Source organism: Serinus canaria, chromosome 1A (assembly GCF_022539315.1).
Source record: "Serinus canaria isolate serCan28SL12 chromosome 1A, serCan2020, whole genome shotgun sequence".
NCBI classification, from domain to species: domain Eukaryota; kingdom Metazoa; phylum Chordata; class Aves; order Passeriformes; family Fringillidae; genus Serinus; species Serinus canaria.
This window is the reverse complement of record NC_066314.1, coordinates 24752605-24777249: the sequence shown is the minus strand read 5'-3', so window position 1 is coordinate 24777249 and position 24645 is coordinate 24752605. Positions and strand designations below refer to the sequence as shown.

The window sequence follows — 24645 nt, the reverse complement described above, 5'->3', positions numbered from 1 at the left end:
CTCCTCCCTCTCCAATCAGAAAGACACAGAGAAGACAACAAGGATGATTAGAAGTATGAAACAGTTTCTATATGATTGTAAATTAAACATCTTATTACTCTTCAGACTAGAAAAAAAAAGACATTATTAATGTAACAATAGTTAATAAAATCATCAAGATTATCAAGGAGCTAAAAAGGGTATGATTGCATACTGTCTTTTCTAGAGAGAAAAAGAAGATATCAGATGAAATTTGAATAAGGCAAGTTTAAAACAACAAAAATCCTCTTCATGTAATGAAGTCATTACAGGACACTTGTGGTGTTAGAAGTTGATATAAACTTGAAAAAGAATTGGAAGAATGAGCTATTCAAAAAGCTACTGAATAACAACAACTACTGAGTTTGGCTATTTATAAACTGACAATATGTGTGGCCTGGTAGTGTAGGCTTAGGGTATATAACTTAGCAACTTTTTCCACAGCCTGCTGAGGAATACTCGGTGATAATGGTCAATAAAAAAATCAACATGAGCCAGCAGTGTGTAGTGGTAGCGCAGAATACCAACCAAATCCTGGGCAGCTCCAAAAAGCAGCGTAGCTGGTAGATCAGAGGTGATTCTCCTGCTCTACTCTGCTCTTGTGAGACTCCACCTGGAGACCTGCAAACAGTTCTGGTGTCCCCAATATAAGAACATGGAACTGTTGGAATAAGTCCAGAGGAGGGACGTGGGCTGAGGCTGAGAAAGCTGAGACTGCTCAGACTGGAGAAGAGAATATTGGGTGGAGAACTCATAGAAACCTCTCAGCATCTGAAGGTGCCTTACAAGGAAGCTGGAGAGGGACACTTGATCAGGAACTTTAGTGATAGAACAAAAAATTATGGGAACAAATTACAGAATCACAGAATAAGCTGAGTTGGAAGATACCCAAAAGGATTTTTAAGTTCAAGTCTCAGCCCAGCACAGGAGATCAAGAGCCACACCAAGTGCCTGAGAGTATTGCCCAAATATATCTTGAACTCCATCAGGCTTGGTGCTGTGACCATTTCCCTGGGTAAGTGCCCAATCACCCTCTGTCTGGAGCAACTTTTTCCAATATCCAGCCTACATCTCTGCTGACACAACTTCAGGCCATTCCCTTGGGCACCTCAGGGAAGAGATCAGTGCCTGCCCCTCCTGTTCCCCTCATGAGGAAGCTGTAACTGCAGTGAGGTCTCCCCTCAGTCTCCTCCAGGCTGAACAGACCAGGTGACCTCAGCCACTCCTCACACGGCTTCCCCTCAAAGCCCTTCACCATCCATGTTGCACTCCTTTGGACACTCTCTCATAGCTTTATATCTTTCTTATACTGTGGTGCCCCAAAGTGCACAAAAAATTCAAGGTTAGGCTGCGCCAGTGCAGAGCAGAGCAGGACAATTCCCTCCCTTGCCCAGCTGGTGATGCTGTGCCTGATGCACCCCAGGACACAGGTGGCCCTTCTGGCTGCCAGGGTACTGCTGACTCAAATTCAACTGGCCACAGACCAGGATCCTTTCCACAATGCTGTTTTCCAGTATTTCAGTCCCCAGATTGTACCTACATCCAGGGTTGCCCTATCCCAGGAGCAGAATCTGTCACTTTTCTTTGTTGAAATTCATGTGGTTGATGATTGCCCAGTCCTCTAATTTAGGTTAGATATTAGGAAGAAATTCTTTTCTGTGAGGGTGGTGAGACTCTGGAAGAAGCTGCCCAGGGAGGGCAGTGTGTGCCCCAGCCCTGGCAATGTTCAAAGCCAGGTTGGATAAAGCCTTGAGTAATCTGGGCTCGTGGGAGGTGTCCCTGTGCACGGCAGTGGGGGTTGGGAATAGTCTTTAAGGTCCATTCCAACCTCTTAACATTCTATTATTCTATGAAATATAATTGTTTTTGCAGAGGCACCTTCTCCAGGCTAATATTAGAGACAAGGTACTTTGAACTTGGTCTTACCTGATTCAGGGATAAGTGTTCTATTATGTTCTCTTCTTATTTTACATATTTCATTAAAAGAACCATTGATTTCCTTATATATTCCTATAAACAGAAATAAGTGCTCACTTCTGCTTCATGTTGTATTTGGTATAGTTTTATTTCTAGAAAAGTTTATTTAATTTATTATGATATGCAACTGCACCTCAAGTTTCATGCTATGGATGGAGGACAGGACGTTGTTACTGTAGACAAAAAGAAAAGTGACGTTTTGGTTTTGAGGTATTCACTATAATATTGTTATTAATAATCAGCTTCTTTTGGTACTAAGATCTGGCTTAAGACCACTAATGTTTGATGAGTCAGAGATTTCTAAGTGTTTCTTTGTTTTAAGGAGTCCATTAGCCCCATGAGTTAGAATTCAATAAGAAAGTGGAACATGATATATGAGCTACACCTACACAGACAAGCTGATCATTCTCTGTTTTGCTTGAGGGTCCAATTTGTCTGGTTAACATCTGTGCACATACATTAAGATCCAACCTCAGCTAAAAGTACTTTTGACAGAGAAGCCCAAGTGGGAATGAGAACTTAATGCAAGGCTCAACACCTCACTTGCCATAAGGACACGGAAGCAGTCTGCAGAAATGCCCTCTGGCTGAGGGCCACAGGGCATTTCCCATTGTGAATTAGAAAGAGGACACTGTCCCTGAGACCCCTTCCTTCTGCTCTCAGTGTTTTCTGAGAAGTGACAGAGCAAGGACCTTAAAGTCAACAGACACCACCAGATAGTCTCTCCTTCACAGCTTGATGGCAGCACGCTAACTTCCACAATTGAAACCTGTTTCCTAGCACATTTCATGTTTCACATGGCATGCAAATGAATTAATCTTCAGAGCATTCCTATAAAGTAGGTAAATGTTGCTCTTAAATAAAAACCCCCAACCAGCCAGCTCATCAGAAGAGAGGAGACTGGCAGTGACAGGAAGGTTTCCGAAATTGCCTTGCATCTGGGCTCAGAATTCAGCAAATCTTTTCATTCCTGCTACTGCATAGAGGTCATCTTGCTCTTTGATGTAGTCTAGAAAATGAAATGAGCTATTAAAGTCTGGATACATTGCCCCATTAAATTAGAAACATTTACAAGCCCAGCACTGCACATAAAACGTAGATAGTACTTCTCATGATAAAACTATAACCAGACTTTGTTTCTTCATTTTGGATAGTGTGACCTGTGGTCTCTCTTTTCTATCTGGCTTGTGGTTTACTGCATTATGTAATTTTGCATCCACTTAAAGGCCAACCAAAGTAAAATACTTTGTTGGAAGTGAGATGTAAACAAATGTGTGATCTTGCCCTGCCATTTTTCTTAGCTCTTGTGCAGAGCTGGGTTACAACATGCCAGTATTCATTAAAAGAAATATATTTTATAATCCATACTGTATTGCTCATAAATATTTCAAGGTACCTGCAAACCTAGGTTAAGAGCTATCTTGTCTTAGGAAACTAAAAATACAGCTATTGTACACTCCATTCTTTACACTAAAATCATGTTCAGGAGTAACTAAGTGGACACATATGAATATTTATTTACAATTTCAACTTTAAGCACTGCTTCTGCATGCTAGCTTGAAAGTAATCAACCCAACAAAGAAAAGAAAACAAGGAATTCTCACAAACCTTGTTGTTCTATATCTAATATCTAAACTCCAAATATAAATTATTGAATACTTTGTTATAAGAACCTAAGTATTTTTCCCCATATTTTTACTTTAAACAGATACTGTAGATACAGATGTAGTCTTTTTGCATTTACATAAAGCTGATGTTATTAAGAATATCCACATGAGAGAAGGTTACAAAGATGATCCTTGTAAGAAGGTGAATCAGATACATATATTGTAATATAGAGTACTTTTTGCTGTAGCTGAATGACACATTTAGAAAAGCTGATACTTTGATGAGAAGATCAACTGCACAGTATTCTCCCAGAATCTTCTCCAGAGTCCCAATGCAAACTAACATAAGGACACAACGTATGTGTCAAGAGAAATAAACACACATTAAACCAGACATTCATTTTCCTCAAACTACGCTCTGAAATCATATGCAACAAAATACTGTGAAAAGATAGGAGTACAAATTTTACAGCAACAGTCACATTTCAGATAAAGAAAAGCTTTTGTATGAAGTTGTACCCACAGTCCCCAGCATAAAATATTAATAGTTCCAGCTATACTGCTTTATAACTGAGGAGGAAGTGTTCCTAGGAGAGAATATTTTGATTAAAAAAATCCTGATGTTCAACAAGTATTTAGTATTTGTAATTAAAAATGTATATCTATTGGCTAATATGTAGGAACACTGGTGAAATATGTTTGATGATTTTATTCTGGTGTGTGATCAGAGCTTAGCATAAAGAGCCTCATTTAAAATTGCAAAGGACTATTGCTGAGCTCGTATACTGAGGCAAGAAACTATCTTATTTTTGAAAACTTGATTGACCTAAAATGCTCTTCCTTGTTTTTTTTTGTGCAAAGAGGACTCTAGTTAAATACTGTATTCACTGGTTCTATTTTTTTAAAATAGTCTGGGAGGAACTGAGTGTCATTGTCCTTCCCCTCGCCATATGCTGGAGGTCAGGGATTTTTGTTTCTCTCAGAGCACTTTTGCTTTACTCTGCCTCACCTCCTTACAACGTCCAGAAGAGGTGGCAAGCTGCTTTTGACAACGTGAACCTTCCTATGTTCAATGTGAAAAGGGAGCTGGTTGTGGTCAGATGTGGGCAGCAAGTCGTCATTTAGAAAAGAGCTCCCAACTAATGGATAAAGTATTTTTAAGCATGCTGGAATGGTTCCACAGCCAAGCTGTTATAAATGAATAGGCCTTTTGTTGTGAGCCTTGATCTCTTCCCTCCTTCTCCCTTTCTCCCTCCCCCCACCTCTTTGTCAGGATGAGTCAATATCCTTCTAATTGGGTGTCCTTTCTGGACTTTTCCCCCAGATTTTAGGCATTAGGAAAGTTCAAATCCTTAAACACAGAGCCCAGGTGCCCAGAAACTATTTTTTTTTCTTTAACAGATTTATTGCTTCAAGAGGCATTCATTTCAGAAGGCTCAACAGTATTGTTATGGAGTTTTTTGCTGCACACAGAAAATGTAAAAGGTACTCAGTTGTACTTCACTGAAATGGCTTTATCATCCCAAGAATGAACAAGCTGATTTGTTATGTCTTTAACAAGAGACCCGTCAACTTCTAAATCATGTTGTGGGATTGTTCTGAAACCGTGGCCCAGTATACTTTCAGAGATAACTACCCTGCTATCTTGGTGGAAGCTCTGATTTTGTCATCACATCCTTTCTGACTGCCTGAGGAAAGCAAAAGTGGGTGAAGCCCTCTCTGTCAATAATACCGCAGGTGAGAATGGCCAAACTGGAACGCTGATAGGCAAGACTAAAAGTCTGGTGATGGTGCCTCCTAATGGAGACCCCCCCAACATGGTCTGGTGAAGATTATTTACAGGTGTGTTCACTGATTTTGCAAATTTTTGCCTTGAGAGTCTTAACAAATAATAGCTGCTTGGAATTCAATAGATCCTGGCATCCCAAGATGCCAGGCAAATTTAACTTTCCTAGGAAGCAAATACTGCCTTTCTTATTTCATAGGTAATTTGAAAAGATTAAGTGTTTTGCTTACAGATGCAGCGAAAGTTTGTGGTAGATTTTAGAAGAGTTGAGGTTTCCTGTGTTAAAAAAAAAAAATGAAGAAGAAACTATGTTTAAGGAAATGCAGCTGGGACTCAGAATTTTTATAATAAAAGTACTCATGTATTTTACTGTGCAGTTGCAGTCCATCTCCTGTCCTTTCCAGTATGCTTTTTAAAAAACACTATACAGTATGTTCACCAGTTCAGATTTCCACCCTGTTGTCTCTGTGAATCATTTGTGGATATGAACTGAGAACATCAGAAAGCTGAAGACAGAAAACTGTTGGAGTAAATAAGGCCTTCTTTTTTTTTTTTTTTTTTCCATAGTAGTCAGTGAAAAGGACAAACATGTTCTATTTCTCTTCTGACTAACACTCCAGGAAGTGCCAGCTTGCAAGTGGATCAGTTACCTCTTTTCTGCTTAGAGAGACTCTCCAAACCTGCCTGCCCAACTCTTTAGCATCTTCCACTTTCCTTCTTCATTTCCATTAAATTAAAAGGGTTGAATTTTATATAGCTTTGGACAGATGCATATGATTTCAGAGGAACGGGGAGAATGATGATCAGAAATGTCATCAAATTAGTTTCCCCAGTTCTGGAAATCACCTGATTACAAACTAATGTTCTGGGGTTTAGTTGTTCAGCTGCAGGAGGCATTACCTCCTCTTAACCTGAATACCAGTAATTCCTTCTTTATAAAAACCCCCACATTAACCAAACATGGATGGTTTGTATATAGCAGGCTACTGTGTGGGAATGATTTGAGTTTCTTGGTATTCACCGTCTAAATAAAAATGAAGTAATATCCTTGCATGGGCCTTTTACTTATAACTCACAACATTACCTTACAAATAAAAACCTCCAAACTCAACTTCAACTTCCTCTCCATGCTCTCGGGAGATTTTTCCACCATAGCCTCCTTTCTAATTCTGTAATGGCCTCTTCCTAGGTGTCAATCCTTACTTCATCTATACTTTTGGGGACATAAATGAAACAGGCTTGTTCCCATGAAACCGGAGAATTGCCGCCGTGCTGGACTTGTTTCCAGCATGTGCTAACAGGCCAGTCTGGCAGATGATAATTGTCACCCTCTTACAGTGGCAATAAGAAAATGAGTCATAAATCCTAATCCAAATCACCTATGCTCACACCTCAGTCTCAGCCCTCAGTTTCTATGTGGGTAACTCCAAGGTAACTAATTTGTCCTTAGCCCTGCTCTTAGGGAGAGGCAAATACTCCTTCCGAATTCTATACAAACTTTACCTATGCCTGCCCTTCATGGGAGATGAGCTGCAGCTCTCAACTGCTTTCAGACCTTCATTTACCCAGAAAAATCTGGCTTTCTAACGTTGTTTTTAAATGTGCTTCTCTTACTGGCTGATGGGAAAACAGTCATGTGGCTGGAATATTCCAACACCAAATAGCTCTTGTGATTATCAAATGCCTCAACTCCATTTCAGCTTTTATGCACTCTCAAAAACCATAAATTGCCCCATGTACTCCTCCACTATGAACATTGTCTCTTAATCAAACTGGGTTAATAAGGGTAAGAGACAATACCCACAATATATGTGAATTTTGTTATGGGAATAATGAGCCAGATGTATGGGAGATGTAAAGAGCAATATAAGTTGCAAGTCCATAACCTAGAGCTTACACAGCTTGCAGAGAGCAGAAATGCGTGCTGTTAGCAGAGAAAGCTACCAACAGGTTCACAGTCATTTACATTCAACATTAAAATATTTACATTATGTTTTTCCCCTAGCAAGCTTAGACCTGTTGACAGGGGTAAGTTTCAGTACTGTCTGATATTTGGTACTAACTATATTTTCACTTGGAAAGGCCCTTGTATCCCAATACAGAGCTAATAGTTTGCTCTAGAAACCCCTCTTGTATTGATCTTATAGTATTGTGAAAAAGATTGATTAAATGGTTTCATTCATGTCATTTCTGAATTTTAAATTTATGTATCAGCTATCATCTATACATTATTTACCTGCACTTAGAGAAAATAGTCCAAATATTTGTTTATTCTATTCTGTTCAGGTGCTGTAAGTATTCTTTCTGACAGCTGTCCATAAAAGTCTACTGCACATACACCTTACCACTGCTCATTAAGTGCATTGGAAATGAAAATCTTTAACTGCTCACTTATCCCAAAGTACTAAAATTTCACTACATGGGCTGTCACAAAGTGCAACATAAGGAAACCCCATCTATGGACAGCAGCATGGAGCATGTGTGTGTTTGTGTTTTGAACCATAAAGCTGTAATGAAAATATTTTATGGCAGGATCCTCTCAGTTCCAGCTCAAGAGTATCATATCTGTGACCTATGATAGAGGCTCTGCTAAGCTAGATATAACGCTGACTTGGTTCACTAGTTTCTGCATTCACAACTGGAAATTAAAAATCTAGGTGTGCTAGGGGATTGCAGGTATAGCCTGTGGTTTGCAATGACGAGTGAGATATCACAAATGGAACAAATGTAAATCTTCTGATTTTGCACAGAGTATAGCACAGCTGACAATAGAACTTTTCCAGTTTTAACAGAGCTATGTCTCCTTTAATTGAGTTTGTTGTGTGATCAATATCACAAACTGCTCATGGCATGCAGAAAACTGATTCTTTCTCAACAGTAATATTTTATGAGATTGGCTGTGGATTTATAAACAGACAAAATATTTTGAAATGAAGGACAGAAATCCAAAGACAGAAAGGCATAAGTAGAAAGAACCTAGTCATAAATTAATGAAAATAAACATCCTTCCACATTAAAAAATAAATTTTAGTATTGATTATTGCAGTGAGAAGTACAATTCCATCCCATGGATACCATACTGCCCCTTCAACCTGAACTTGCAATTTTCACAAGTTTCAGTATTTGTCTTTGAAACTGTTACCTGTCATGCTTAATGAAACTAAGTGACATTTGTATTTCTTTTATACCTCTTTCATACATTAATAAAATTAGAGTTTTAAAAAACCCACTTCAGGGTTAAAATAAATCTTAAAACTTCATTAATTATTGCATGATAAGAAGTCCAGCTTACTGGATTTTTTAGTAAAGTACCATAGGTTTGTGCTACTGTTACTTTGTCTCCTTTAATAAATATTGATTAGGATTAAATACTTTATAACATATCTTTTTCCTTTCATGAGTTCGAGGCATCCACCTTCACAAATGAGGATAAATGTATAATCTCATGGTCTAGTGTAGCATATCATTTATGCATTCACACTGTGAGTGTAGTTAACTACGGGTGTCTAGACAGATACTTACACAAACATTTCAGAGTATGTTCAGAAATCTGTCCTGTATTTTCTTCACTTTGTTTTGCCAAATTCCCTGATTGCACTCTGTAGAGGAAACTATTGTCGTAGCTTTCAAATTGCTGTATCCAAGTGTCAAGAATCTGATTTTTTTGGTAGTGTGAGGTCTAAGTCACTCTACTGTTCCAAGTTCAAACATTTACATTGAGAAAAAAGATAAAATATCTTCTGCTTTATTTTAAGAAGCTCTCCTGTGTTATGACACCTTGATGCTATTTATCAGTTCTCATTCAATAAGAAATCTCATACAGGAGGAGAATTTAATATGTGAAAAGACATGAGAAGCTTTGGATGCCATAGAGGAGAGTTATTTGTCGGTATTAAATGGGAAAAAACAGCATTTTTAGTGTTTCTGCTTAGCCTCAGGTTTTGTATTTTTCAACTACAGTTTTATATATATATATAACAAGAAAATTAAATGGCTGATAAATTCTCTGTTTCTGATGATTAACTTCCATATTCTTTCCATTGTAGCAAATTATTTAATTAAAAAAAAATTCTTAGCATACTTGATCTCATATACAATGGAAGGCAGAAAGAAATACGTATTGAATAAATGCCTTGAGTGCTCCTTCACATAAATTTCCAGGTATATATTTTGGAAAAGTGGAATGAGCATGAATCTCTGCTTCCACCACTGCAAGTGACAAAGTCATGAAAGAAAATGGCACCAGCATTTTTGCTACTCACTTGGTTTACTCCCTAATTATATTTATGGTGCAAACTAACTAAAAATCTACAATTAAAAAAAAAAAAAACAGGCGTCAAAACTTTTTGAAGACCAGAGTAGTAGTGCTTGAAAGTTTAACTAGCCACTGGAGAGGATTGGATTGGGTCAGGATTGGTTACCACTGTTACACAATCAAATCTGGCTTAAAAAAATAGAATACTGACATAACAAAATTGGGCAAAAAAATTAGGGAAATGGTCAGAGATCCAAGACTGGAACACCAGAGATGTGAAAGTGAAAGTAGCCATGCCACAATTGCTTAAATTTTCCTTGTCTGTTGTTCATGGTTATCAGAATTTTATTTTGACTATAAAAAACTGTATTAAGTAAAAAATGCAAATAATTTATTGAGAAAATAAAAAGACCACTTTGGAAAACTTCAGAATAAGATTTCAGTTGCTTATGTTGATCACTGGTTATCAAGGTAATTTAGTCTGCTGGCATTTATGTCTTGAAACATTCTCTCAGAGAGCAGCTAGTGTGTTAGAAGTATAAAACAACCGAGTACAAACAATCTTATTTTATTTACAACAATAAAAGAACAAAACCCCCACAGCTCTGATCTCAAAATAACTGATTTTATAAGTTTACAGGAATCTGTTTATACATCTTATAAATATAAAGCAATATGAAATAAAATGACACTCTAACATTATGACTTATACTACATCTTAATTAATACTTTAAAAGGTTTTAAACAAACCACAGAAAAAGTAAAAGAGCAATAAAGGAATTTTACACTGTAATAGGCTCCTACAGTAAACTAAAATGTAATAACTTCTTTCAAAGGCAAACCACAAAAATTCCAGTGGTTTTTTGTCCACAAACAAACATACATACATATATAGATTCTTTCTCTCTCAATGATATGTGGCAGATATTCCACATATTAGTGAACAGTATCATCGTGCCACCATTCACCAGGCAGGACTCATGTCCTAGATGGATTCCAAAACTACCAGCTATATGGGAGTCACTTTAAACCTCATTCATGTTTTCTATTTTTATCATGTTTTAGCTGAGGTATTATGAGATCTTGTGTAAATATTTGGTTCTTGCATGGTAGGTGGTTTAGAATTGTCATTAATTGGCAGAAAGTATAACTGAATACTTTTTGGAGTTAGTATCTCTGTTGTGATATCAGAAATATAAAGTAGCTTTCAGTATTGCTTATTAAAATAATACATCTGAAATTATTCTAAAAGTAATGGTCAGTATGACAACTATGCAGTCCTTGAAATGGTGTAGGTAATTTCTTGTGTCTCTCTAGTTATTTCAATAACTCTATAGAATGAGGAAGGCAACTGAGTAAAGGCAATTGGTCCTTAGCTTTTCTTTTTCTTCCTGGGGAAAATCCCCATCTTAGCAGCACAGTCACAGAATTAGATCTGACCTGGACCTAAGATTTGTATAATTTTCATTTTTTCTAAGTAAGAAACGGAGGCAGAAGATTGTTTTCCTCCATTCCCTGTTTTAGAAAAGTAAAATGGTGTCTTTTTCCATCCTTACTTGCATGGTTTGCCAGAATGGTCACCTGTCAATGTAGACAGACAATAACTTTGTGATACAAATGAAGTTTTGTAATTATGCTGTTGTGTAATATTATCCTGTAAATTTTGTTCTGTTCAATGTAAAGAACTGCATGTTTCTGGCTGGCAACATCCTCCCCCCACCCCCCACCCCCCCATTAATTTCTGCAAATATACAAATAAACAAAATCATGACAGTTAAAAATACTAGTGGAACTGACTGAGGTTAATATTTATATTCGTTTATTCCTATGATATGCATTTTACACGTACTATCTGAATGAGCATTTGATGCTAAGGGTTTGGTCCAATCATCTATATGGATACCAAAATGAAACACCAGGAGCATATATATTCAGGAAATCAAAAGAAATATTGATCATGATACAGAGGAAAAACCCTCCCAATATATTTTACTTCAAGAAAACTACAATTCCCAATTGTTGTTGTACTGGCATTTTTAAATTTTTTTTTCAGTTGTTATGATATGGGTGAGAAATAAGTGTAAGATAGCACAGTTGTGAGTGAGAAGAATGAGAAAACAAATTCTGTTTCTATGTATAGCAATGACTTTTTATCAACAATTTGGCTGTGCATTCAGTATTATGGGCTCATAATATGCAAATGCATTTGGCTGTTAATACACATTCTCAGCTTACATGTTAGTGATTCCAAAGGAACTGTTACAATATATGCTCTGAATATGTATGAGGAATAATACACAATATGGAAGTAAGAGCATGCTATATTATGACAATATAAAATAGAATGCACAGTATTTTTAATACTCCTTCACAGTGTAGTCTCTTGCAGCTCAAAAGGAGCATCTGCACTCTGTATTATCAGCTCATATTAAAGATGTACAGAATTAACTAAATTTTTATAGATCTCAGGATGTGTTACCATGACCTCACACAGCAATATAACATTTGGTCTTCTGTTCCACTGCATTATTTATTCTCTTTGTAAAACATACTCGGTTCAGTATTTTCAGATTTAAAATCTTTGGGAACAGATGGATTAGATACTCTTTTTACATGGAAATACTTTTGATTTTGCAGAATTCTAGATAAGGTATTTTTTAAAGCATCATTTGATATTGGTGATTAGTTTGATACTGCTGAGAAAAGGTAATGTAAATTTCATGAATACTCACAATTGTAAGGAATGTGCATGAAATACTAATGTAGAATAATGGTAGATCCAGATACTTCTCAGGGTTCTAAAGCATAAGGAGTCTCGTTAACCTGAAAAGCATCAGAAATACTTAGTTCATTTTTTTTTTTGTTGTTGTTGTACACTATAAATACAACCTCTAGGATTAAGAGGACTAAATATTGCAGGCAAATTCATTAGGTGATTATAAATTCACTAAGTCTCTATATAACTCATATCACAATATTCTGTGTTAAGCTAGCTACACTTTTTAATCAATATTCTCTTAAAATTCCTACCCAGTTAACTCAAAATATCCTGTTGTCTATCGCTTGCCTTTGCTGAGATGATCTTTAATGTCACTACAAGTTCCAAATAATCTTCAATGTCTTAAAAATCGGTACAGAGTTTGAAAAATTAGTTTTTGCTCAATTTTATTTCTTCTGATGTCCTAAATAAGTTTTTATTAATGAAGGTGCAATATTAACTGTAAAGAGAAAAGCTGAATAACTGAAAGAATATATTCAAATTAATTAATTGTTGCAATCCAGCACAGCTGTAATCGTTTACTGAACACCTCGACTTATTTGTAGGAAAGTAATGAATTATTAGTTGACATTTTGTTGTGATGAAACATCATTTTCCATGCCTCAATATATGATCTGTTATTTTTTCATGAGATCTATTACTTGCTTGAGTGAGCTACTTGCTTGAGCTTGCTAAGGAACAGCTGAAACTACTGTAAGCCAGGCCATGTGATGTGCATTGCCCTAAGCAGGACAAAGCTTGTTGAGCTGAATTCATCTTCATGCAACTCCTTGAACTTCATTAGAGTTACATCAGAAAAAATTAATCTTGGTGAATCTTCTTTGCTTGACTCAATATTATTTATCAATTTTAATGAAATCTTTACCACTTGTGTTAGACAATATTTCTAATACTACTACTAAACTATTTCTTATACTACTATATTTCTTAGTCTAAACAGAAAAACAAAATGGAGAAAAATACCTTGAGCTGGCAGAAATCATTAAGTCTCATATTCCCTTTCTCCCCATTGTGGAGTACATCCCATGGCAGCAACACATCAAACCTGGATAAGGATTCTTTATCATAGAAAAACCTCTTGCTCCCAGGTACAGCATTACTGGAACCAGATGCTTCTTTTAAAGATAATACATATCTTTATTTCAGTTCTAGTTACAGAAGGAGTTAAATTTGCATGTCAGCTTCATTTTAGACATTCAACTGTTTATTTGTTTCTGTTAGTGCTCTTTGGAGATGGATTTCCTTGGCCTAAAAGGGGGTGGCTGCCCTGCTAGGACCAGCTGGTGTCTCAGGCACCATCAATCCCACAGCACTTCATGCTTTATGAAGTACAAATCCTCATCTAGAGCACAAAGCTGCAATCAGCTTTGCCCTGGCACCTGACAATTTACATGGCTTTTTACAGGATGTTTTTGCAGAAGGGTAATACAAAAGCTAGGTCATGAACTCCAGGAACCAAAAGTACTCCAAACCAAGCATAATAGTGATCTTCAAATTCTCTTTTACTGTCTTTTTATGCATATATTGTGCGTATTTCTGTTTTTCATCTGTATTTTTAAAATTATTTTTAAAAAGCTTCACTTGTAATTATGCTATTTTACAAAATAATTTGGTTTTAATTCTAAGTTTTTTATTTAGACCTTTTAAGTATAATTGTCTTTCCATTTCAGCATTGCTGCACTATAAAATATTAAGGACAGAGATCATGCCATGATCCTAATACTGAAAAAACTGGTGAAGTTTAGAATAATACACATATGTTAAAATGACATATGACAAAGTTGAAAATCATGTTCTCAGGCATAGCAGAAAAAAATAACTTGAACTCACAGGTACTGACGTACAAGCAATCAGTCACAAAAAGATTCAATAATATTATTGTCCTCTATTTAGAACTATTTAAAGGTGTTAAGAAGGAAGTAAAATGTCTTCAGTTCCTCCTGACAGAAGGAAATCCGCATCAGTTAAAGAATAGCCTTGGGGAAGGAAAGGGTAGTGTTAGGATGGAGGGAAAATTTGAGTACCTAGACCTTCATTGATTCCTAAGTAACAGGTATTGACCACATTTTTTATTTTAAAAGTTATACACTTTCCTAAAATTAAAAGTTATACACTTTCTTAAAATTTTCCTAAAGCATTTCTGAGATGGGCATCTGTGCTATCCACAACTTCCCCCAACACAAACTATTTAAAATCCAAAACCCCACAAACACTAAAAGTTTGCCTTGGAAAATTCAAGCTCGAAATATAGCTTGAATTTTTAATAATGTGAGTAAACAACCTCTGCAGCTGTTAATTTTAGAACATTGTGGGCTTACTTTAAATAAACAATTTGCATCTTTCTGAAACACTTCATTCTGTTCAGTGACAAGCCTATTTTGACTGCAGGTAATATCTTTTGTATGGCTTGTGTAGGATCTCAGTCTAGGAACTGGTGATAAAAAATTTTGTCCTGAAGGGACAAATGGGATTATGTTGTACATGGGATTATATTGTACATTTTGTGCACTTTTAATAGAAGTGTGTTTTAGAGGATCTTTTTAATATAGACAGAAACTTGGAGGGCTTTTTCATGGTGATGGTGGTGTGGGGGGTTTTTTTTTGGCAAGTGTGGTTTTGTGGGGGGTTTTTGGGTTTTCTGATTTGTTGCGCTTTTTTTGTTGTTTTTTTTTTTTTTTTGTTTGTTTGTTTGTTTGTTTGTCTGTTTTGGTCAGGGTAGGTTTTTGGTGGTTTTTTTCCCCTTTCATGAAATTTTAACTTGCCTACAAACTGTATTTATTTTCTATTTGCAAGGCTTTTGAATTTCTCTTCACATCAATCCCAAGATTTGTCATCAATTGCCCACAAGACCTGGATTTTATGGTACAGCAATGGAAAACTATTGGAATACATATGTGCAACAGCCAGTAACTTGGTTGCTATAGTAAGATACAGTATACCTCAAATTTGCAGCCTACTTGAAAGGCTGCTGGTGTTAGTATCTGAACCGCCCACTTCCGGAGAATTGTCAATAATATTTTAGAATGATATGTATTTTACAGGAAAGTAATCCAAAAACTATTTGAGATTTGCTGCGTATTTGTTAGAAGCATGCTGTACAGGAAGCGCGTATGCCAATGAGCTTTGCCTATCTGTGGTATCTCATTAACAGGAACCACATCTGGACCCATCTTTTTACAATCACAGCCTTTGGTATGCAATGTGTTGCCTATTGCACAATATTTTTAATGTACAATTTCAGTGAATTGTGCTTTTTGTGTATTGAATTATCGTACCTTTTCTTAATCTGATTTTGTTTAGGACTGCCTCTGACTGCATCTGTTGTACTGTCTGCTGAAGATCCTGTAAATTCACTTAGTTAGAGCTTTAAACTCTGCAACTGAACCTTGTCAGGGTGACCTCTTCCCATCACCTTTTTAAAGAAGATAAACTGACGTCATGGGAGTTTACCATGTGGGTTTCACAGATAAGGTTAAAAAAACCCACTGAAATACCAACCCTGGGTGGTATCAGCTCTCCATAGGCATTTACTATCCAATGAAATATTTTGGAAGCAGGGTGTGGTTGCCTAAATTATTGCTCCTCCCACAGCTCTCTCCTATGTTTCCAGTTTCAGAGGGAAAAATACAAGCTTGTATGTTGAGAGTGAGTCATAACCTTTCTTCTGCTACTGACTCACTTGGGAGTTTGAGGTAAGTCATTCTACCTTATGTTTTGATCACTCTGCCCCCGGGACAGCAAGGAGGAGACCATGGAAAGTTATGCAATGTTTGCATAGATGAAAAGTGTAGATACAGAGACCAATATTATTATTACACAGTAAAATAATAGCTTTGTTGGCCCCAAATGGTTTTTTTTTCACAAAGCTTCTTTCCACCATAAAACATCTTTTCCCCCCCATTTCCCATAAAAATGTTTAAAGAAAGACTATGTTGCACTAAAAAACACCTTAGGTTACTGAAATACTAAAAAATTATAGTATTTTTCAGAGGAAAGCATGTGCACCTTTCACCAAGCTTCTCTTTTGCACCAACTATGACAAAAATAAAGCTGTTGAGTGGTGCAAAATTACTGATGACTGAAATAAGAGTTAGCTCTGAAGGGTGTGGAGTTCACATAGAACTGGCTCCTAGTCAGGTATTTACACTTCATCCTGGTTATTTTGCAAGCATGTCAGGGAAAGGCTAAACATTAAGAATTTAACGTTTAAAAATGGAGTATATTGCTTAGCATGTGTAATATCAAAATAAATATCTATCAGCTATAGTCTCACATGTTAGGATGCTGATTGTCTAACATGTTTATTTTATATTCCTACTTTTGTTTCTCAAAAAATATACTTAAATATCTCACTGTGATGAGACATACCAGTAAAGCTAGCATATTTACCAAACCATAGTAAAATAATCTGCTTGTAAATTTTAATGAAAATACATTTTAAACCTGGACACACTTCAGTTGAGAAAGGTGACATATTGTGTTCCCATAAGCAAGGCAAAGTATGTAGTTTATGGACACCAGCACATGTGTGAGCAATAATTGCAGTAGCCTATGTTGTGGGCAAGAACGGAGCATAAGACTGATGAGCACATCAGACTGTGCCATGGGAAAGAAGTGTTATTTCCTATATGGAGAAAGTCCAGGTAACACTACTTGGCAGAGGGTAGCAGAGGAAATAGTTTGCACTTTAGGGTTTTACTTTTGAAAACTTCTTGTTCTATTCCTCGTGTTTGCGTATTTCTGTGTGCCCGCTGTGAAGTCCTTTCAATGGATATTCGTGCATGTTACCAGTCAGGGGCAGGGGCAGAAAGGTCATAAGCGCAGCAGGGCCGGCGGAGGGTGCCGAGAGGCCGGGGCCCTGCGGCGCCCCACGTGCCGCTCCGCGCTCCGAAGCGCAACCGGTGGCGGGCGATCCGTGACACGGCGGCCGGCTCGGGAGCCAGCGGCGGCGCCGCGCAGCGTGCCCCGCGCCGCTGCCAGCACTGCAGCTGCACACCCTGCCCGGCCTGGAAAGCCTCCCTGTCACATTCTCCTGGGTTTTGGTGGTGGTTTTTTTCCCTTCTTGCCTACTTCTGTCTGACGGGTTACGGTCTCCCGGGGGAATTTCTATGGCTGGAGGCCCGGCTGGGGGCAGCGCGGCGCCCCGCGGCCGGCCGGCCCCGCGCAGCCCAGCCCAGCCCGCGGGCCCGTCGCTGGCGGGCGGCGGGAGCTGCACAACCGCCGCCCCGAGCCGCAGCCGCCGCCAGCCGGAGAGGGATGTTTCATTGTCCGGAAATGATGGAGAAGGAGTGACTGTGGCGGCGGTGGGACAGCGGGTGTGAGTGGCAGGCTGTGCGCGCCACGGCCGGGGGAAGGCCCGCGGCTGCGGGGCGGGCGGCGCGGCGTGAGGGGAGGCGGCTGCCGGGCCGGGCGGCGGCGGGGCGGGAGCGGCGCGAAGGCTCCGCGGCCGGGGCGCGGCGCAGGGCCAGGCGGAGCGGAGGAAATGCGGAGGTAGGCTCGCCGCGCTGCCGGCCGGCTCCGCCGCGGCCGACGGGCCCCCCCGGCCACCCCCGCGGCCGCTCCCGCCCCCCGGCCCCGCGGGTGCTCGCTGCAGGGGGCGGGGGGCGCGACCGCCGCCGCCGCCGCGCCGGAAAGTTGGTGCCGCTTCCCTACTGTCCCTCTTCGGTCCCTCGCCCCGAGCCGTGAGTTTTCCGCGTAAAATACATTAACGAGTCCTTTCATTTGCTTGTTCCTTCAGGGTCGCGTATTAGTTTTGTTGGAGAGGGGTGCAGGCTCTCTGTTACTTGGCGAGAGAGCTGGCAGATGTCCCAAGTGAGAGAACCTCTTCCTCCGGGGCCTGGAGGGCCAGAGCAAGCTCCGACTGAAAACAGCTCTTTGATCTCTCTCCCTCGAGGTAAGTTGCTTTAAAGTTTCTCTGTAATTGTTGCGCGTTATACTTGAAGGATACATTTACTGATTTGACTAGTGGGTTTTAACCCCTCTTTTTTTGCCCCTCCCCTCTGTAGTGTATCTCTGTAGCACTTTCGCTTCACCATTTTATTGTTTTGACCCAAAATTCCCATGAAAAAATGAACAAAATTAAAAAAAAAAAAAGTAAGGAAAAAATGTGCTGCTCTCAGCCCTGATATTCAGTACTTGAAAAACTGCAGTCATTGAGAGGCAGATGTTGCTCCTTAAAAATCGCTTTTGTTTTTCTCAATTTTGTGTTTGTGTTTATAAATTCTTTCCTGTAAAGCTATCCTTCCAGGTCTTGAAGTAAATTATGGAAGTTTGATCAAATAGTGAGAGCCTTGTTCAGGTTGGAAGTCACTTTGCTGTTTTTTTCTTAGATTACTCTGTGATGCTGCAGCTAAAATCACTCTGAGAATATAACTTGTTTCATATCAGCTGTTCAAAAGGTTGTTTAAAAGTATGTTTATCTTAAAGATAAATTATTTAAGTTACGTCTTATTTGCTTTTGAACAAAATACACTGATACTCTGATCACCTTCATGTAGAGAAGTTTAACAAAGTATATTTTAGTTTATCCTCGAAATTGGGAAGTATGCTTGCCTGTCAAGTCCTCATCTGTGAAGATGAGACTTTTCTTTGTTTATTTGTTTACAGCCACCATTTTCCAGAATTCTGACAGGAGTTTAAAAAGTCTCTGAAAACCAGACAAATAATCTTGTTCAAGAACTGTAACTTTATTCATAACTGGTTAACTGGAGCAGAGCCTGGTAATGCAGTTGTGCAATTGTGGATTAAAAATGCAGTCTTGTTTTTGTTACTATGAAAATCAATAGCTATGTGTAATCAAAGCTGAAGACTTGTTTCAGAAACCAGAAAGTATCTGGAGCTAAGTAAAAAATGTTTTGGCAAGGGGGCATAGCAAGTTGGCTTATATTTATCTTATTGTTGGATGGGTTTTGGGTTGTTTTTTTTTTTGTTCTAGAGGATGACTCATAACTTCTAAACAGTAAAAAATAATAATTAAAGAGATTAAATGCAGAAGATCAAGCATACGGAACTGAACTGCTAGAATCACATTTTTGCCAGAACCATCACTACCTGTGATATGTGTTTATTTTCAGTGTGTTGTTTTTATTTGTCATGTGGTCAACTGGCCACACTGGTTAAATTCTGCATGTAGGCCATACATCAAAGTTACTGAAGTGGTAAGTCAGTGAACTAACTAGCATGGAAGTCTCACAGCACCACTTCAGACTGAGTGTTCACTATGAAGTGAAAGTCCTATGTACGATTGTAAATACATGCTTTTTTTTTTTTTTTAATGAAAAGCAAGGAAACAGATACTGATCTGTCCCTGACAAGTAATGTGCAGCAAATACAAATGACACAATTAAACGTCACAGCTTTCTGAGGGATCAGTAAGGTACAAACTAGCATTATGATTATGGTTTGTTCACTGGCCACACCTATCAAGTCACATGCTCAGTTTTAAAGCTTATATAGAGTTCACATAAAGCAGAATTCAGCATTCAAATACATTATTTTTATTCTAAGGAACTTAGATTTAGGGATAATATGGATTTTTAATGTGGATATTTGTTGCTTTTTTCTAGTCTAAGTTTGTTGGGGAAGTGGGGGTGGAAAGAGGAAAAGGTGAGTTCATAACATTTCCAGTCTATATTCCAGCATTTCTGTTGTCAACTTTGTGGTGTGTGGTTACAGGCTAAGGTAATTCAGATATTCCAGGACTGAAAAGCTAAGATAGTATGTCTGGGGCTTTCAACAGCCCCTATCCTTCTGTTCTGCCCTGGAACATCCAGAATTACACTGACTTCTCAAGAATTTGGTGATAATTTTAAAAGCTTTGATTGAAATTCATATTATTGACCTAATATAAATGACTTCATATATTTACAGTGAGATACCTGAAATCTGGGTTGACCTAGAATTAATGATTCCTTAATCAGGAAAAAATGACTTATCTTATATGTATAATAAAGTATTAAGTGCCTTCTAATCAGAAGAAATTTCTCATTTGTAAAAGCATATTTTAACATGCTTTGTATATGTTTAACGGATATAGATACCTTGTCCTGGGAACAAACTTTTCCTCTTCTGTAGTTCTGCGAGATATCATCAAGAAATCCAGGAACACAAAGTGTCCCTTTTGCTTGCTATGATACACATCTAGATGCTGAAGGTTAACTGTATTTTTCCATGAAAGGAAAAGAAACTTCAGTTGAATTTGAATATTCAAAAATAGCTATTCCACAATGTAATTAAAGATCAGGCAAACTTAATAAAACTTAGGCAGTATGCAGGAATATTCATCAGTTTTGGACATGATGAAAACTTGGCTGAGCCAAAGTTTGGCCTACACATGTAGTATGCTCTGGCTTTCACAATTTAAAATATTTTTTCTGTGTTATTTTACCAATATGCTCTCTCAGCATATCCTCTGCCACTGTTCTTCCTTGTTAGTTCATTTTTGAATAAATGCATAAATATCAGGGAGAATCTGGATGCCACCCATCCACAGTGTGGTGTGAGAGACAGCAAATGAAATCATGGCATCTTCTTCTGTGGCAATGTCACAATTCAACTTCAGTCTTTAAATCATTATCTATGTCAGTGTGGTCTGCTGCTCTAAGAGACACCCGGCAAGGTAGAAGGTTTAATCTAATTTCTGCAAACATGTTAATTTCTGCCACATCCTTCCAAAAGTGTAGCTCTGCTTGTGCACTCTTGTTCAAGATCCTAGTGATGCCTTCTTTCTTCCTTTAGCTCATGAACCTTGAAATCAAGTTATGATTACATCTACTTGTGTGATGTACTCAGTGAATAGTGCCATGTCTCTGCTCAGACCACTTCAATTTGATTGTGATCAGGTATTTCTCAACTCATAGGTAGCAAAATAATGTCCCCGAGGAAGGAATGTTGCAATTTATGACCATTGGACTCTCTGCTTTAAGGAAAATATTTCATATATTCAAAGTTATGGTGTGATTATTGCCTGGACTATGGGTATGCTTTTTTTTGTTTTAAATCCTCTGCATTTGAATAAACCATGGAATACAAGAGAGAAATTCAGGGCTGTCATCTATAAATTATTTGGAATGCTTTTATCCTTGCTTTTTGGTAACTAACTGTAACCTAGAATAACGAAGGAATAATATTTAGCTTTCTTGATTAAGAAAGAAAATAAGAACAGTAATTATAATAATTAACATCTTGTTACAAAATTGAGACTGATAACTTCACTATAATAGATCTTTAGATGATGGAAATTCACTAGAACTTTTTATTTTAATGGGTGGGAGGATGGAGAAATCTAGTAGAAATATCAAGGATCAGATTCTATAAGTGACTGTTCTCTCTGGTGAGAGATGATTTCATCTCACTGTTGGTGGATGGAGATGCAGCTCTGATTTGGTATCTCAAGAAACCATATGCAGCAGCTAATACTTTCATTCAGAAAATGTACAAAATACTCCTCTTCAAGAATGTGATTCGAATCTCCATGTTTTCTTTGTTTAACTGTTTTCATGATGAGGAGCACGAAAGGAATCTGATGGCTAGATGAGACTGGGTGACAAAAGACTTAATGCAGGGAATGTTTGGACATTCTTGAGGCAACAGTGATTGCTATCGCAACAATTATTCCACTTTACCAGCAATGCCTCAGCGTTATGAGTAATATATTTTTATTTTAACGGTTAACCAGTGTACTCAGATTGCTCAAACTTACCAAACATTTCCTCTACAATTTTATTCCCTCTTGCTATCTGACAAGAGTTGAGAGAATCTGTATTAATTTATTTCATTGCTGTGTGCCAGTACTGAGGCATTTATTTAATATTACTGACTAAAATATCTAAAACTTTGGTTAATAGATTTCTGACTCTTAGTTTGTCATGAAAGCATATGTCTGCTTTCAGTTTCACGTGCATACCGTTCCAGTCAGTGATTAATGCCCTCATGGGTGTGACAGTTGACTGTAAAGATCTTGTATCAAGTTTGAAATATTTTTGTTCCATCTTACATCACAGGTTTATTTTATATCACAGTAATTCTTCTTAAATTCAGCTCTGGACTCTCAGAAGTTAGATTTCTCTTTGCTTTAAACACTTTTTTCTTTTTTTTTCTTTTTTTTCCCTAGTAAGTAATATTCAGCAATGAGTGTGTTATCCTGCTTTTTTTATTTGGATCAGCCATGCAGTTTTGAAGTAAATCTGTTCTCTTCTACTTTGATTTGCATTGTGAAGTGATCCTAGGGAGTGACCTGGATGGGATTCCTTTTGCTCAAAATAATGTGAAAGCTGCAGGAATGTGCCTAATACACTCCAGCCACTAGTAAGCCTTGCATCTTTAAGATTATATCTGAGAACTAGTTCAAAGTAGAAAGCCCTTGGAACATGTATTACATGGAATATTCTTAAAGTTAACTCTTTCACTATACAGGCCCAGTTTTATTAGCCATTGCTGCCAAGTATTGCTTAGCACTTGCATGAAACTGGTTTTGTATACATGTGAAACTTCTTTGGATGAATGACATACATGCATAACTGACTGTATAATTAGTATGATTATTTGTGAAAAGGCTTCACTTCTGTATTTGACCTTTTTAATACTTAAAATAATGCAGAATACCTATTTGCACATTGCTGTTCATTTTGAATTTATCGTGACTCAAATTTGTTCACAGCTGTCAAACCTCTAGTGCTTTCATAGTTATTCCGTAGCTTGCACCTGGAAAATTCTTTGTAAGAGTTTTCCAAAAAATTGCTCAGTTAAATTGCTCTAATTTTAAGAAACCTTTTTTTTTCTGTGGCACTTCTGAAGCCATTGAAAGTTGCCACAAGATACTTAAGTGAAAAACACTAAAATTAAATGAATGCAAATAAATTTTTTTGTTGCTGTTGTTTTAAAACAATCAAACATCTAAGTGGAGGCTTCTAACTCCATAACTTGTGGACTACCAGTATTAATTAGATGTCCTTAATGAAATGAGATTGTTTCAGGTAAATGCTGGAATAGGCGTTCTGTTACACAAATTGTTGAATTTATTTGTTCTATAAGGTGCCTGAAAGTTTTAGGCATTTCATGAAGTAGATGGTAGGCATTACTGTTAATGATTACACTGCGAAATGTGGTTTTATCAGGGTTTCTTTGTGCTATTGTTGTGAACAGTGAATTTTCAGCAGGAAGTAGCATCCTTAGTGGTTCCTTGCTAGCAAAGTTATTAATGAACAAAGGAAGTGTTAGAAATGCAGTGTTTGCCACATGCTCCTCAATCCCTCCCAGTTGTAGGCTTGAGACAGAGAACTGATTGTTACATTTCCTTTTGGGAAGGTTCTTTGACTTTTTTTATTCCTCATAGATCTACTTATGTGTTTGTGTTTATGTTTTGTGGCAATTGATTTCCTTTTGTAATTGCTCTTTCCTTTGAAGGACAAAATATCATTTGGGATGAATTGAACCTGGTGCATTTAGTTTTAAATCTGCATCTGCTTGTTGTAGGAAAAACTGAGGCCTTCTGATGGTTCATCCCAAGATTTAGGTCAGATTTAGGTGCCTAAGTAACTTTGCCCCATGCTTCCAAATCTTCCCTTTGCCCCTATGCAATAAAACTCTTGGACCATTTGTGATAGCATTTTTGGAGATCAGTGATCACTGTGCCAGTCCATTTTGCTTATTTCTCTCTCCTTGAGAATGATGCACTCAGGTTTCCAGAAACTTCTCCCACCAGTTGTTTTTTTTTTTTCTTTACATGCTATTTGGAGCAGTCTACCACATTGCTGGTGAACAAAAAATGAGTGTGTCATAGCAGCAAAGGCTTTGGTTGTTGCAGCAGCATTCATTAAATTAATTTTATAATCAAGCTCCTAAATTTTATAGACAAACTCTAAACCTGTTTCTCAAGTCCAGTTTGTCATTTTGCTAATCATGCACTGTAATGATTCCTGGAAGTGATGGCTGAGTCAGTGTATAAGGTTATGTGTCATCTAATGAACAGAAATCAGCTGCCAGTCAAACTCTGAGGATGTGCACTTAATGGGGGCACTTGTTTCCATTTTTGTTTTGTGTATGTTACATACTTCATGATACATGGTAGCCGATGTATGAAATCACAGAGACCCATTTCTGAACAAGATGTGGTGGGGCTCTTGGGGGCAGCTGGTATGTAAATGTACGAATAGACAAATGCTTGGAGAAGAAAAGTTGGTTATTTTTCAGACTTGAGCTCTTTGAGGTGTGTCTTGCAAATACA

At 37.8% G+C, this 24645-nt stretch overlaps 1 protein-coding gene across 4 annotated transcripts in view; it reads left to right on the top strand.

Moving 5' to 3' along the window:
- The first annotated feature begins 15967 nt into the window (after window positions 1-15967).
- MDFIC (MyoD family inhibitor domain containing) overlaps window positions 15968-24645 on the top strand; it is a 52511-nt gene continuing 43833 nt past the window's right edge. The window contains exons 1-2 of one of the 4 annotated variants that reach the window (XM_009086770.4): window positions 15968-16114; window positions 18160-18315. In XM_009086770.4, the coding sequence (XP_009085018.1) occupies window positions 18225-18315 (91 nt within the window). In that variant the 5' untranslated portion in view covers window positions 15968-16114; window positions 18160-18224. Of the gene's footprint in view, window positions 16115-17596; window positions 17740-17774; window positions 18056-18159; window positions 18316-24645 lie in introns of those variants that run through there. The other 3 variants (XM_050984817.1, XM_030238398.2, XM_030238399.2) reach the window with 3 other exon arrangements.